The 16,534-nt window shown below is 34.4% G+C and overlaps 2 protein-coding genes across 5 annotated transcripts; both read left to right on the top strand.

The window, feature by feature from the left end:
• The first annotated feature begins 4,178 nt into the window (after positions 1–4,178).
• LOC148199327 (uncharacterized) lies at positions 4,179–5,234 on the top strand. Its single transcript, XM_088112626.1, has one exon. The coding sequence runs from the start codon at positions 4,179–4,181 to the stop codon at positions 5,232–5,234; it is 1,056 nt and encodes a 351-aa protein (XP_087968752.1).
• A 1,144-nt stretch (positions 5,235–6,378) lies between these two features.
• On the top strand, positions 6,379–9,536 carry LOC148199326 (short-chain dehydrogenase/reductase 1-like). Of its 4 annotated transcripts, none has more exons than XM_088113926.1 (7): positions 6,379–6,609; positions 6,824–6,915; positions 7,346–7,407; positions 7,517–7,763; positions 8,449–8,523; positions 8,927–9,103; positions 9,231–9,536. In XM_088113926.1, the coding sequence occupies exons 3-7, from the start codon at positions 7,388–7,390 to the stop codon at positions 9,270–9,272; spliced, it is 561 nt and encodes a 186-aa protein (XP_087970052.1). In that variant the 5' UTR covers positions 6,379–6,609; positions 6,824–6,915; positions 7,346–7,387; the 3' UTR covers positions 9,273–9,536. The 4 variants fall into 4 exon arrangements, with proteins under 4 accessions (XP_087970052.1, XP_087970049.1, XP_087970051.1 ...); XM_088113923.1 differs by having other exon boundaries at positions 7,184–7,407; XM_088113925.1 differs by having other exon boundaries at positions 6,379–6,715.
• The last annotated feature ends 6,998 nt before the right edge of the window (positions 9,537–16,534 follow it).

Below are 16,534 nucleotides of genomic sequence, written 5' to 3'. Positions count from 1 at the left end.
GAAAGAGCCCTCCAAGTGGCGGCTGGACGTCCCTTACTCCCTACCCTACACTCTTTTTTTCTCCCCTTGCTGGACCCCCTTTGTGTGATATGTTGTGCTTCTTTTCTCCAGCTGCTGGGCCTTCCGTGTGCACCTCCCATGACTCCACGTTTCCAAGCTGGAATGCTGGATGCACCCCCCTGCTCCCATGCTTCCGTGATCTCTCTGCCACCACATTTCTCTGCTACGTGAAGCCCACCAACAGCCCTTTGCTTGCTGTTTTCCAAAAGAGAAAGAAAGGGAACGTGCGGATCCATGTGCTACTGTCCAAAAATCCCTTCTCATGGGCCCTCTCTCATTTCACGTGGCAGCTCCTTTTAAGGACATAGGATGTGTGCTATTTCTTCAATTGAATTGAATGTACTTTTCTTAATAGGCCAAAAATTAATCCAGCCATGACTGACACCGTTGGTTGCTGCCTTTCAATGTGGTCCCCTCCATTTTGCTTCTTAAAATTCAAGAATTAAAGGACTTGCTTAAGAGTGTTGGGAGGTCTTAGCATCATCCAATGATTAAATCCAGCCACCACAATTACTAAACAGCAAGCAAACAATGCAATGGATTAGAAATCACTCAAACAGCAGTAATCCTGGACTGACATATGAGAGTAAAATAAATACTGGGAACAGCACAGAATGAATTTGAACAAAGTAAAAACTATATGTTAAAATAGACATCCAGACGAAACTATGAAAAAAAATTGCATGGAAAACGGATAAGAATTGAACTCAAACGAAGACACACAAGTTGACACAAACAGCAGTAATCACTGGACTGACATATGAGAGTAAAATAAATACTGGGAACAGCACAGAATGAATTTGAACAAAGTAAAAACTATACGTGAAAATAGACATCCATACGAAACTATGAAAAAAAATTGCATAGAAAACGGATAAGAATTGAACTCGAACGAAGACACACAAGTTGACACAACATTCACGCAGCACTGTGCGAAAATTGAAATGACTGAGATGCATTTGGCTCAATTTCCATTTCTCATTTAACCTTCAAATGTCCCAAATTGTATCTCCAAATTTTCCTTGTAAAATAATTAGCTCAGATGATTCAAATTAGTTAAAATAAGAATTTCCGATCAAATTTAGCACAATTAGGAAAAATAGGATAATATTGTACATTCAAGCACAATTCCTTGATTAAATCCGGTACAATAAACTAAGTGAAATCAATAAAATATTGATTCATCATGGTGGCTGATGCTTTGTCAAGAAAAATTAATCTATTAGCTACATTGGGAGCTCAAATTCTTGGATTTAATAACATTCTTGAATTATATTCACAAGATCTTGATTTTGCTCATATCTATGAGGAATGTCTCAATAAGCCTCAAGGAGGATTCTATGTGAAAGAGGGGTATCTTTTTAAAGAAGGAAAAATTTGCATTCCCCAAGGTTCACATAGAAAACTCCTTGTTAAAGAGACACATGAGGGAGGATTAATGGGACATTTTGGGGTAGAAAAGACCCTTGGCATGTTGAAAGAAAAATTCTTTTGGCCTCACATGAGAAGGGATGTTCAAAGGCATTGCTTTAAGTGTATAACTTGTTTAGAAGCTAAATCTAAATCAATGCCTCATGGACTTTATACTCCTTTGAATGTTGCTTCCACCCCTTGGGAAGAGATAAGTATGGATTTTGTGTTAGGTCTTCCCAAAACTTCTAGGGGTTTTGATTCTATCTTTGTGGTGGTAGATAGGTTTAGCAAAATGGCTCATTTTATACCTTGCCACAAAGTAGATGATGCAAGCAACATTGCAAAGTTATTCTTTAGAGATGTGGTTAAACTTCATGGTCTACCTAAGGTAATAGTTTCGGATAGAGATACAAAATTTCTTAGTCACTTTTGGAGGACCTTATGGTCTAGATTAGGGACTAAGTTATCTTTTTCTACTACTTGCCATCCTCAAACAGATGGTCAAACTGAGGTAGTAAATAGATCTCTTTCCACTTTACTAAGGGTAGTTCTAAAAGGTAATCACAAATCTTGGGATGAGTATCTTCCTCATGTTGAGTTTGCCTACAATAGAGTAGTTCATGGAACTACTAAATTGTCTCCTTTTGAAGTTGTTTATGGTTTTAATCCTTTGACACCCATGGATTTAATACCCCTTCCAAATTCTATTGATTTTGTTCATCAAGATGGGGTATCTAAATCTAAATTTATTAAAGATTTACATCAAAGGGTTAAAATTCAAATTCAACAACAAAATGAGAAATATGCCAAGAAACATAATAAGGGCAAGAAAGAGTTAATCTTCAATGAAGGAGATTTAGTTTGGATTCATCTTAGAAAGGAAAGATTTCCTCAACTAAGAAAGTCCAAACTCAATCCTAGAGGAGATGGACCCTTTAGAGTGATCAGGAGGATTAATAACAATGCATATCAACTTGATCTTCCTCCTGAATATGGTGTTCATGCTACCTTCAATGTATCTGATCTTAAACCTTTTGCAGGATTTGATAGTGAAGATGAAGATCTTTTGGATTTGAGGGCAAATCCTTCTCAAGAGGGAGGGGATGATACAAGAAGGTCTAACACCATAGGACCCATCACAAGAGGAATGGCCAAAAAGCTCCAAGATGAATATTCTCCTCAAGGTCAAGTACTATTTGCTATCTTTGGATGGAAAATTGGAGAACAAGAATATATGCCAAATCTGCCAAAACATGGAGAAGGGTAAAAAGGACATTTCTATACAAAAGGGGTGTACTTATCCTTCTATGGGGCTGCATGAGTAATTGTTTTTCTTCACATAAAACTTGATTTTCACGTGTTTTAGACGCTATACATGTAGCACATGGGTTCAGATCTGCCACGTGAAAGTTGAGTGCTTAGAGCCTTGAGATTAATCTATAAAATCTCATAGGAAAAGCTTGTAAATCACTTTTGGATTGTATTAAAGAATTTCTGCTGAAATGCATAGCAAATTCCTTCTCCAAGAGTCACTTCTTAGCTTGATTTCCATTGCAACTTCCTTCCACTCTAGGAAGCCTTCTGAGTTGTGAATCACCTCTCCAAGCTAGCCTCCATATCCATTCACCTTAAACTCCAAACATCCGCTGCTTCACATCCAAAACTCTTCATCAATCTGCTCACAAAACTCCAAGTCTGCAGCTGTCCATGCTACTGTTCCATTGGTTTCCGCAAGCTGTTCAAGCCTCCCTGCACCTCCAATCTCACGGATCTGCTTCTCCACATCTCCTAGGATGTATCATTCCCTACTAGGGATCATGAATAATAACATGTCACTACACAAAAACTATAATGATTTGCTATACAAATTGTTTTAGGCATCCAAAATATTAATGTCTTTGCAACTCTAGATAGTGTAAGTGCATATTTTTATCCTTTAAATTTCAATAACAATTTTAATATCTTTATCTTTCATATAGATATCTTGTATTTTTGGTTACATGATTTGACAATGGTACAGGCACGAGACAAACTTTAAATTTTTGTATCCATTTGGTTATGCGCTCTTGCATAAAATCTTCCATCCTCGGAGCTCAAAGCAGTAGTCCAGATAAGTTATAAAATATTTACTTTAATTATGCTTTATATTAATGGTGACCTACATTAAGTTTATAAATAAATAGACTTTTAACATGTTTAATATGTTATAATATTATATTATTGCATAAGTTAAAAGCATTAATTATGATTTTGAATTTACGTTGAATTGTAACGTTAGTATTTTAACTGGAAAACGAAAATATTTTTATTAAACATGCCAACGTTAAATATTCAATGTGAATTAATTCTAAGGTTAAAAATTTTTGTGATTTTTAATTTCTTTTATTTAATTGATTTCTTCCTAACTCTATAAATAGAGAGTTCTTCCCCTGTTCCAATACACACCAAAAATTCAGTCTTCTCTCATTCTCTTCTCTTTTAAGTTTCATCCTTTCTCTCTTTTTTTTCCAAAAAAATATTATGGGTTATTCTTATACTCTGTTTAGAGTCTCTTGCTAGTTCTGAGATCCTCAGACATTCTGATAAGTTCCTATTGTATTCTAGGGGACTTGCGCAACACACCGCAGATAAGTCCTTAAGGACAGTGGCTCTACACGCCTCAGGAAATACTATTTTGTCAGTTTTTCCAACAATCTTAAGGACTTATGGCTGACAACAACAACATGCCTTCAGAGAGCCAAACCATTGCTTCCGGAACCCAAACGGTCTTCGCAAAATCGCTTTCAAACGTGTCAAAAATCGAGATTTTCTCTGGACAGAACTTCCGACGCTGGCAAGAATGTGTTTCCACCCTTTTAGACATGTATGGAGTTGTTGCTGCTCTTTCATCTCCGAAGCCCGACTCCACTATTCCTTCAAACTCAAAACTAGTTGAAGAGTGGACTTACACGAACAAGGTATGCCGCCACACTCTGCTTAGTGCACTTTCTAATGATTTATTCGATGTGCATTGTTCCTACAAGGAAGCAAAGGACATTTGGGACTCGTTGATTCTCAAATACATTGCCGAAGATGTCGTCAGACAAAGATTCGTCATAGGAAATTACTACCGTTGGGAAATGATTGAAGACAAGGACATAAAAACTCAAATCAATGAATACCACAAGTTGCTCGAAGACATCAAAGCAGAAAACATTCTACTACCGGATGAATTTGTTTCAGAACTTCTGATCGAGAAATTGCCGCCATCCTGGACAGATTACAAACAACAGTTGAAACACAGGCACAAGCAAATGTCTCTACCAGAACTCATTACACACATAATAATTGAAGATACCAACAGGAAGGAGTCTGCTACTACAAGGGCCAAAGCTTTATCTGCGAAAGCAAATATGGTAGAAGTAAAACCTGCTCCAAAAAGGTACGAATACAAACCTGATCACAAAAAGAAAATTAATTTTCTTAAATCTTGTCCCCATGAATCTAAATCCACCTTTAAAAAGAAAGGAAATTACTTCGTATGTGGGAAGCCAGGCCATCATGCACCACAATGCAGGCGTAGAGCGAGAAACGACAATCCTCCTAGGGCCAATATAGCCGAAGGAGATGACATTATTGTTGTGGTCGTTTCTCAAGTGAATCTGATGACCAATGTGAGCAAGTGGGTAGTAGACTTTAGTGCTACCAGGCATATATGTGCAAATAGAAGTGCTTTTACCTTTTACACTAGGGGATGGAGAAGAACACGTCTACCTCGGTGATTCCAGGACCACTCCTGTTCTGGGAAAAGGAAAAGTTCTTCTCAAACTCACATCTGGAAAGACTCTGGTCTTGAGTGATGTGCTACATGTGCCATCAATCAGAGTTAATTTAATCTTTGCAACACTATTGGGAAAGGTGGGGGTTAAAGTGTCATTTGAGTCTGACAAGATCATCATGACCAAAAATAATGTGTTCGTGGGGAAGGGATATTGTGATCAAGGACTCTTCATTCTAAATGTTTCTGAAAATATTAATGAATCAAGTTCTTCTGCTTATATTGTTGACTCGTATGATATATGGCATGCTAGATTAGGACATGTGAATTCCTCGTATGTTTTGAAATTACAACGACTAGGATTGATTAATATGCATGATAAACATAGTAGAAAATGTGATATATGTGTAGAATCTAAATTAACAAAGAAAACATGTTTTTTGGTAGAACGCCAAACTGAGTTATTAGGGTTAATTCATACTGATCTAGCTGATATGAAACAAACTATGTCTAGAGGAGGTAAAATTATTTTGTGACATTTATAGATGATTATTCTAGATATACCAAAGTTTACTTAATCAAACATAAAGATGAAGCCTTTGATGTATTTTTAACCTATAAGGCAGAAGTAGAAAATCAGTTGAATAAGAAAATTAAAAGGATTAGATCAGATAGAGGTGGTGAGTATGTGCTTTTTAATGACTATTATGTTAAAGAAGGAATTATCCATGAAGTGACCCCACGATATTCACCTGAGCCTAATGGAGTAGTGATACACTGTCGTTGAAGCTATCAAATTAACACTACTTTTCAAGGCAACTTCAGTATTGCCAAGTAGTATTCAAGAAAGTAGATAGGGTTAAAGTAACCCTGAGTCATCTCCCAACGAACACGAAATTGCTTTCGAATATCTGACTCTTATCACTACAAGAAAATTGCATTTTATATACTGATTATTATATACGGATTTGAATCCGTATATAATAAAAATGTTACATACAGATATTATATACGGATTCGTTATATACAAATATTATATATGGATTTATTATATACGGATTTATAATTAATTAATAAATAAATAAAATTAACTTATTTTAAGTCGTCAACCCTTTCTTTTTTTTCTCACTCGCGCTGCAACCATTTGTTGTTTGGAAAAAGGGTCGAGGCACTCCCACCACCAAACCTATTCTTCTTTCTCTTTCACTTCAACCCTTCCTAAATCAGTGTTCTGGTCGTGGTTCTCTCTCGTCGAGCCCTCCTTCCCCTTCTGTGGAGCCTCGGTTCTCTTTCGTTGAGCTTTCGTAGGTCGCGCATTGAAACCCTAATTTTCCCTCATTCGAACCATCATTGTGCGGCCTTGGTACCATGGTTAATTGGTAAGTAATGTTTAATTCTCATTGAGCTAAATTTTTGAATTGCAAAAACCCTAATCCTCTTTTTCTCTCATCCATTTTCGATTTATGCAATTCCTCGCGTGATAAGGTTCTATTTCTTCCCCGCAAAGCTATTTTGCACGAATTTCTTTTTTCTACATTTATTTCCTCTTGTTAATCACCCAAGATTTAAAGCTTTTGTTGCACTAAAAAACAGATACTTTTCGTGCTTGCGTTTTGATTTTCGCAATGGCCTCCAAAGCTCCTAGATCGAGGATTGGTCACGAGAGTAGAGCCAAACTGCAAAAGGTTGGTTTGCGTGTTCATCTTCTTCATAGTCGTCTCTCGGCTTTTTAATTTGTTTTTGTTTTTTGTTTGGATAATTCCGGCTTTGAATGATACTGCTGTTACTGGTTGAGAAATTAAAAAGAAACTTATTAATAATTATTGAAATAACACTTGTGGTGATTGAAACTGACTAATAAGAAAAAGAACGGTAACAGAAAGAATAGTAAATATTTTATTCTTTTTCTATGAAATCTATTTTCAAGTTTTTTGTCCTTTTCATTTGGCACAGAAAGAAGCAAGACATAATCGACAGGCACTGTAGAAGATTGTAGTTACAGACATGCCGGCTTGAGCATTAGTATTCTTAGTAATGAATAGGAAACCATAATTTGTGGAATTCATATTCAGAGCTCAAAGATATGCATAAATAACAACTTGGTAACCATAACAGGTTTGTAATAAGCTGCATATCAGTTCATAGTTGAAACTGAAGATGGGGGAAGCTACAGAGAGGTATTCTTGCTTTTTCTCTCACAAGTTTGAGATACCAATTATATTGCTGTATTTAAAATATACATTTTCTGAGTCCCTTTGACCTTTGGGATGTGGTTGAGTTGATCAGGTATGCAGTGGTGACAGGAGCAAATAAAGGGATTGGATTAGAGATAGTAAGGCAGTTAGCTTCAGAAGGAATAAAGGTGGTACTCACTGCAACGAATGAAGATAGGGGTCTTCAAGCATTGGAGACACTCAAAGCCTCTGGTCTTTCTCATCTACTGTTGTTTCATCAGCTAGATGTGGCTCATGCTGCAAGTGTAGCTGCTTTTGCAGCTTTTATCAAATCCAAATTTGGTAAACTTGATATTCTGGTAAAATCAGACTTTCATGCTTCTCTCTTTTGTTTGTTCTAAGTTCAAGTTTGTCTCATAAATCTTCCGTGCTTAAGCTTCACTGAATGAAAACTTTAAAGACAAAATTATTTTATTATAGTTTTTAAGATGGTATCAGTATAATCTAAAACTTGTTTTGTCGTGCCTCTCTTATCTTCTGCTATCATATTACTCACTAATATCAAGAAGTATGCTTGAGATCTTATATTTATTAGAGATAAAATAAATTTATTATATATAAAGGGAAACAAATCAAATTTTTCCAAGTTTGTTTCATTAAGACGTTTGAATATTTCTTATTATTTCTCTTTCTAACTTTTCATGAAAATCTCATCTCCAACCAAAGTCTTCTGTTTTTTGCTCATTTGTTAAACGAATTCATCTATTTTTTGCTCATTTGTTAAACGAATTCATTGGGTTTGTATAAAAATTGTTCAAACCTGTTGGTGTGTGCATTAACCATTACTTTTAATGATACTTTTAAGACAGTAGAGGCACTAGAGGTTAAAAAGAGATTTCATTGAATCAATTTGACAGATTCCTTTTACATCTAGTCATCATTTGATTAGGATAAATTTTTGTAATGGCTTGAAGGGAATCAATTCTTTACAAATGGTAACCTTTTGTTTTAGCATGTTTCAATATGAAATGTTGTTCTATGCAGGTTAACAATGCGGGAATCAATGGAGTTGTAATTGAAGACAGAGACTTAATCACTACAGTCATCGTGAATCGTAGGGTAAGAATATAAGCGTGTTCTGAAATCTAATTAATAGACATGGAAAGTTGCAGTGTCTAAAAGAGACCTAAAGTCTTCAACTTTTCTAGACCATTTGAAAATCTAGATCCCATCCCATGTCAACTATTGAAATGGTAGAAGTAGAGCTTATAAAGGCTTGGAAAATTCTCATCTCATGAACTTGCATTTGTCGTTAAGCCCAACACAAAGTCAAGGAATTATGAAAGCATTTTAACAACAGTTAAGGATTTTGGAATTGGCTCTTCTTTTGCAGTGTTAATGATTAGATTATCCTGCATATTGTTACTACAACTCAATAGATTTCTTGAATGTGCAAGAGACTTAAATAGTTATGTGTAATTGTAGGATTTTCAAAGTGTCATTGAGCTGCCACTGTTTTCAGGTGATACCAGATGAGGAAGCAACAAGGGCAGTGACTCAAACATATGAATTAGCAGAAGAATGCTTGCAAATAAATTACTATGGCGCTAAAATAACTATAGAATCCCTTATGCCCCTCTTGCAATTATCTGACTCTCCAAGAATTGTGAATGTATCATCCACTCTCGGGCAATTAGAGGTAGGCAACAACTTCTTCTGCAAATAACTTCATCTCATCTGAATAGTTAATGAATAGCCAATCATATGTTATGCAATGTTACCTTGAGTGTTTCAAAACTTCATTAAACTTTTCTTTGTCATTGCAGGTTGGAAAAGCTATAACAAAAGATGATAAAGCTCAAACATAATTGTTCTGGTTGTGATTACAACTTGCTAAATTAGTATTGAAGTCCAAAGTGTTATTACTACAGAGAGGTATATGATTCAAATGCTACATAAATATTTTATTGTATTAGTTGGTTAAAATCTTGTTTAATATATATTTGTATAGTGTGGATGCAGGGCATATATATTTATTGTATGGGATGTTAGTCATGATTGATATATTGTTATATATATTACATTTATTACGTTATATATTATATAGCAAGCTAAGATAAGTTTTCGTTTCAGATTTTGGGTGTAAAATATTATAATATATATATATATATATATATATATATATATATATATATATATTAGATGGTTTGTAATAAACTTTTTCCTTTGGGATTATTAGTATATTATATTAAAAGTATTAACTGGATTGCTGCAAAATTAATTTTATTTGGATGTATGAACGTGTGAATGTACCAAGAGGTTTGAACAAATATTATGCACCATACCTTGTGATTTTAGTATAATCTTGTTGCAAATTTGGATTCAATTATTATTAATTAGTTGACTTCTTTTTCATAATATTTTAGATAAAAACTCTTAAGAAAAGAAAATAAGAAAAAATCTGCTGAAAATTCTTTGCTGTTTTGATAAAAATGTTGCAGGAAATTATTTGATGTTTGGATATAAAAATGCTGCAGAAAATTGTTTGTTGTGTTGATTCAAATGCTACATAAATATTTTATTGTATTAGTTGGTTAAAATCTTGTTTAATATATATTTGTATAGTGTGGATGCAGGGCATATATATTTATTGTATGGGATGTTAGTCTTGATTGATATATTGTTATATATATTACATTTATTACGTTATATAAGCTAAGATAAGTTTTCGAAACCTATGTCTTATTTTTGATAAATGTTGAAAGTTTTCAGTGAATTATATCTTTTATTAAATAGTTGTAAATGTTTATCTATATTAGATGATTTTTGGCAATTTGTTAGGTATGTTGACTTTTATCAGCTATTGAAACTCATAACTATTAAATGCAGATGCAGAATCACCTATTTTTTTTTTATAAAATCATAAATTATATACGGATTTTTCCGTATATAATTATATACAGATTTTATATACGGATTTTTCGTATATAATTATATACAAATTTTATATACAGATTTTCCGTATGTAAATTATATACGGATTTTTCCGTATGTAAATTATATACGGATATATCCGTATATAACTTAGCTACGCTTCTTTTATATACGAATTTTTGTCCGTATATAATCCGTATGTAATATCATTTTATATACGGATTTTGACCGTATGTAACTGTGATTTTTCTTGTAGTGTATGAATGTTATGCAATGCTTATGAATAAAAGTATTGGTTTAAGAATGTTTAAAGAATAAATAAGAAATTTAAAAACAGTTATGATGAAATAGGCTAATTCCACTACTTTTCCAAGATAGATTCATCATTAGTTATTCACGAATAATTATTCAATTAATTATTGTTTAAGTTTTAAATTAATTAAAGTACATTCTTAATTAATTTGAGGGCGATCGTGCATTTAACCAAAGTAAATTCTCAATCAAATGCAAAATCTTTCTAGATTATTCACAATAAATTCAATCAAAGTACATTCTCAATCAAATTCTATTGTGTTTAATCATGTCTATTCTTAAATCTCTTAACCAAATTAAAAGCTAATCAATCAAAGTAAATTCTCAATTGATTATAGTTGAAATTATTACTAATCAATCAAAGTACATTCTCAATTGATAGTAAAAACCATTTAATCATATGAAAGTTCCTAAATTAAATCAAAGTAGATTCTCAATTAAACCTAGAAACCCTAAAACTCATATAATCAATATGCATGTAGATTCAAACACACTATGATGCAAAAATCTTTGCTTTTAATTTGATAGAGAGATGAAAGACATAGAGAGAGAACAACTTAAATCAATAATCAAAATAAACAATTGCATTAACTCAATCTAACCTCAGAATCCATAATGGAATTACAGCAGAATAGTCCTAGATGCTTAGCTCTCCATGAATGGAGTTGAATACAAGATGAAAGAAAAGTGAGAGGAGTATGAGAGAATGAATTAATTAAGTGAAGTCCCCTTTTTCTGCCTCCCTTGGGTCTCTTTATATAGGCTTGATTGGGCTTGGACTCTGAATAGTTTGTTGATAAGATATTTTCTGTTGATATATTATATCTTTCAAATATTCATTAGATTAAATCAGTTTTAAATAATATTTGATTGATATTAACTCAATTATCTTATATCCTATATCTTCCAAATAACTAAAAGATTTAGATAATGATAAAATTATTTGGAAGATATTTTCTGTTGATATTCCCAAATTAAATTCAACAACTAAACTTTATCTTTTAGATTTTCTGACTTTCCAATATTGCACAAATACCCTGAAATTTCCTCTATTTGCACTTTAGCCCCTTCTGAATTTTCCAAATAAAATATGATTTTGGGCCTTGAATTTCCATTTGGACCAATAAAACTTATATTCTCAGCTGCACAAATAAACATTAGAACATCCAAAAATAATTTATGCGCTAAAATTCACTTTTTATGTCTCTTTATTTTCCAAACCCAACAATTCTAATCATCACAAATTCACTTAAAATAAACCATTTAAGCACAATTATCCCATCAAAAATTTGAATTTTAAAGCATAAATGTGGGCATAAATATGCACTCATCAAGTAGCTGAGAGAAAAAATAGAACCCTTAAGGAAATGATGAATGATATGCTTGTTAGTTCTGGTGCACCTGATAACCTTTGGGGAGAAGCCTTGCTTACTGCATGTTTTATACAAAATAGAATACCCCATAAGAAAACCGGTAAAACTCCTTATGAGTTGTGGAAAGGTTACCAACCTAACCTTAAATATTTAAGGGTGTGGGGGTGCTTAACTAAGGTGATGTTACCTGATCCTAAGAAAAGGAAAATAGGATCTAAAACCTCTGATTGTATGTTCTTAGGTTATGCTGAACATAGAGTGCTGCCTATAGGTTTCTAGTTGTTAAAAGTAACATACTTGAGAGAAATTCTATAATGGAGACGAAAAATGCTGAATTTTTTGAACATGTGTTTCCCTTAAAGGTTAGTGAGATGTCTCAACCTGTTGATGATAATGATAATAGTAATACCATAAATGATGATTTGAGAAGAAGCAAAAGGCAGAGAAAGGAAACTTCCTTTGGAGATGACTTTTATATTTATCTTGTTGATAATGATCCAATAAGCTTTATAGAAGCTACTAGTGCTCCTGATGCAAAATAGTGGGATAAGGCAATTAGGACTGAAATTGAATCAATTCAGAAAACACAATACTTGGACTTTAGTAGATTTGCCTAAAGGAGCAAAACTCATTGGTTATAAGTGGATCTTTAAGAAAAAGTATCACCCTGATGGATCCATAGAGAAATATAAGGCAAGATTAGTAGCAAAAGGTTTTACCCAAAAACCCAACATTGATTACTTTGATACTTTTGCTCTAGTGACTAGGATTTCCTCTATTAGAGTGTTGTTAGCCATAGCAGCGATCCATAAACTAGTGATACATCAGATGGATGTTAAAAGAGCCTTTTCGAATGGTGATTTAGAGGAAAAAATTTATATGACTCAACCTGAAGGGTGTGTTGTCTTTTCTGATTCCATCTCTATCCTTCTTCACTTCTTTCACCAAATTCACCTTAAAACCTGCATAAAACACTAAAATCAAGCATAAACCTGTCCAGCTCTCTTATTTCCAAAAATATGAACAAAAGCATGATTCCAAGCTAGTTTCTAAGTGTTAAAGGTTGCTTTTAGTATCAATTTTAAGCATGAAAATAACAGTTTTTCAACTGTTATCACAACCCCAAACTTAGAACTTTGCTTGTAACTCAATCTTCTACCAATCCTTATAATGGTTCACTCATTCAAAAATCCTCTTTTCAAGGTAAGTAAAACTTCAATCAAACTCATGACAAAGATTTCAATCAAGATGTACACATGCTTTAGTGTTTCACAAAGTCACTTAATATCCAACAAATGTTAATTTTCATGAATGATCAATCAACTAAACATGGATGTTCATGTGCTCAATGAATATTTCCTCACTAGGTAAAGTGTTTCACTCAAACACAAGTGTATAAGAGGTAATCACTCATTCACTCTACTATCACAATGTCACATGAATTGTCTTTGCCTTTCATTTAACCACAATCAAATAAATTCACAAGCATGCATCATCACAAGGACTTTTCAATGGCTTATAATGTGACTGGGCTAACAAGAAAATTGGTTTTTCTGGATCACAAAACCCTTGAGTTAAGAGAATCATATCAACACAATTATTCTTATTTTTCCCAACTTTTCTTTTGCATTGAGCTTTGCTTTTTCTTTTCTTTTCTTTCTCTTTTACATTCTTATTCTTAGCTCTTAGCTCAATGCTTTCAATTTCCCTTTCTATTTTCCAACAACCCTAAACTTGAACATTTATCAATACCACAAAATATTTTCTACTTAACTCAAGGTAAAGCTTTTCAACAAGGGTTTCCAAATCATGTTCAAGGCTAAGGGTTCAAAGGATAGAACACACAGTGTTCTCTTTTAGTGGTTAATGAAAATGGCTAATATAAGGGTTACCAACAAATGACCTTGATCATATGATATAAACAAGCAAGTAATTCAATCATAGAAAACCTGGGCAAAGTCATTCATGCTTTCAAAGGAATAGCATTCAATCACAAAAATTCTGAAGCTCAAAACCTCACATATAAGCTCATTCATATTTGACATAAACATCCTGCTTAATATCACAATCACAATCATAATATCATGCATTTGTTCTCAAAGCATTATGAATCACCTGTACAAGCATGTAATGTGCACAACTCAATATCAATCCATTTCAAAGTATCATCAAGCATCACTTATCAAACAATCATAATTATAAGCAAACCATCACACCAGACAAAGTTTCTAATTGAGTACATCAAACCCTATTCTAAAACAAAAGTAAATAAGTTCAAAACACAAAACCAAATAAAGCATAAGTTCTGCTCTAATTATGATAGCATTCATCAGTAAATGCTATCTTAGCTCCTCATCAATCTGAGCTGTCATCTATATCCTCCTCTTCTTCCTCATCTTCCGCATCCTCAAAGGCATCATCATCATCAACTTCATCATCTTCCTGCATCTCCATAGCTGAAGCTTCAGCTGCTTCAGCTCTGCCTCCTTGTACCTGCTCTTCTGGCCAAGCTACCACATTATGAAATTCCTCCATAGTCCACCTATGTGCTGGAGGTGTATCATACATTCCAACAATCATCTCTGCAGTAGCCACCTGCCCTCTGTGGATAGATTGTAATTGTGCACCTATAAGAGACATGTACATGTCCCTCATTTGGAATGGTTCTGCTTCATGTGTCTCAGCAGATGCCCTACTCTATGCTTGCCCTCTTTCTCTGCGAGTACGGCGTGGTGGAACTGGTTGAGCTGCTTCATCACCTCCACAATATTGTCTATAATAAGCCTCATCAATTGCTTTCCTTGGCCTTTCAAAGGGTGGAGCAGAAGTATCCACCCCAGCTATCTTGCAGAGGTGTGTAATTAAGGATGGATGTCCTAAGGGTGCTTTGTTGTTTGTTGTGTTAGCACACACCCTTATCTCATCAGTTATTACCTGTCCAATATTGACATTCAAGTTCCTAATTGCACAATAAAGGAGGAGTGCCCTGCTAAGAGTAATGTCTGACACATGAGAACATGGCTGAATGTTGGCATGAGAAAATGCCATCCAATACTTTGCAAGAGGAGTCAAGTCAGTTCTCCTAATATTTACCACATCGCCAGTTCTATTCCTTTGAAAATGACCTCCAGGCACACATAAAACTCTCTCTACATCCTCAAAATCAGCTCCTTCTTCCATACAGAGAGCAAACTGGCACTGCTCACCAGCCTACACAGTATCCAAGAAGTTGTTGATGGAATCAGGATCATACCTGATAGCATGGCCTCTGACATAACCCAAGTAATTCTCAGCTGGATAATCACCAATCTTTCTTGCATTAGTGTAGAATTCTTTTACCACAGTTATATTGGCAGGTGAAGGGTAGGTGGCTAGCTTTCCACAATCATTCCCTAACAATTGCTCTCCAAATTGAGGAGCAAAGTTAGGTATCATTCCCACCTTTCTCTCCATCAGCAACCTCCTATCCTAGACCACCTTGAAGTGCTTCTCATGTTTATGAGATAGGAACCTACTAGAATGGGGTTGTTCTGGTTCCTTTTCTTTTCTTTTGGATGCCATGGTCTTAAATCTTTTGCCTGAAGAGGATGTCATTCCTACATCAAACATAAATACCAAACCACAAAACATTTTGTTAATCATTAGTAAAAACACAGAAAACACATACTTTTGAGGCTAAACAACCGCTGAGGGTCAAAATCATCCCTCAGCGCCACCAATGTAGCAATCCAGAACACAATTCAGCAATAACAACCTGTCTGTCAGAGTGCCGCTCAGCGGCAGTTTACCGCTGAGCGGTAACTCTGCAGATTTTTGAAAAATTCATTTTTATTTGCCCTAACTCCACTCATATGCAATTTTCAGTCTTTCAGATCAAAATCATTCAGTTTAATCAGTTCAAACTTCAATTAAATCATCAAATCATGCATAGAAATCAAAACCCCTACAGATTCATGGTTTAACAATCAATTTCAAATTCAAGAACCCTAGAATGAAAAATGCTTGACTTACTTGGGTAGAGATGCTAGATGAACTGAGAATGCTTTCAAGCTATGATGCTCTCTCTTCCTACCCCAAACTTAGATGGAATTAGTGATAAAATGAGTGAAAGAGAGATTTTCTCAAGAAGGATGATGGAAAAGTTGTAGAGAACCTTTGAAAAAGTATGTAGGAGTGTGTGTGCAAAGACAAATCTGGAAAGAGACACCAATGCGCAGCTTAGGGTATAAAAATACCCTAATGGGCTCGGGTCCCGCTTAGGGGCAACCTAAGCCTAGTCTGCGACACTACCGCTGATGGACAATTTTATGATCACCAAAATATGATGTCACAAACTTGTTTAACAATCGGCAAGTATGACCGAATCGTTTCAAGTAATAAACTCGGTAAGACCAACTATCGTTCTCCCAAAGGACTCACGGCCGAGTTTAGTTATGTGATTTGTTGATTAGCTAAGACTTAAGAACGAAATAATTGGATTTTACTATGCAAAAGACGAAAATAAACATGTA

This window comes from Vigna umbellata, chromosome 4 (genome assembly GCF_029865625.1).
Source record: "Vigna umbellata cultivar VRB3 chromosome 4, Vumbellata_1.0, whole genome shotgun sequence".
Classification (NCBI taxonomy): domain Eukaryota; kingdom Viridiplantae; phylum Streptophyta; class Magnoliopsida; order Fabales; family Fabaceae; genus Vigna; species Vigna umbellata.
The sequence above is the reverse complement of the archived record's forward strand: the minus strand, read 5'-3'. Positions and strand labels throughout refer to the sequence as shown.

Bases quoted from the DNA above. Each gene is read 5' to 3' on its own strand.
- LOC148199327 (XM_088112626.1), top strand. From the start codon at position 4,179: ATGGCTGACAACAACAACATGCCTTCAGAGAGCCAAACCATTGCTTCC.
- LOC148199326 (XM_088113926.1), top strand. From the start codon at position 7,388: ATGGGGGAAGCTACAGAGAG. The intron at 7,764-8,448 runs GTAAAATCAGAC...TGTTCTATGCAG, and splicing joins TTGGTAAACTTGATATTCTG to GTTAACAATGCGGGAATCAA. The intron at 8,524-8,926 runs GTAAGAATATAA...CACTGTTTTCAG, and splicing joins CAGTCATCGTGAATCGTAGG to GTGATACCAGATGAGGAAGC.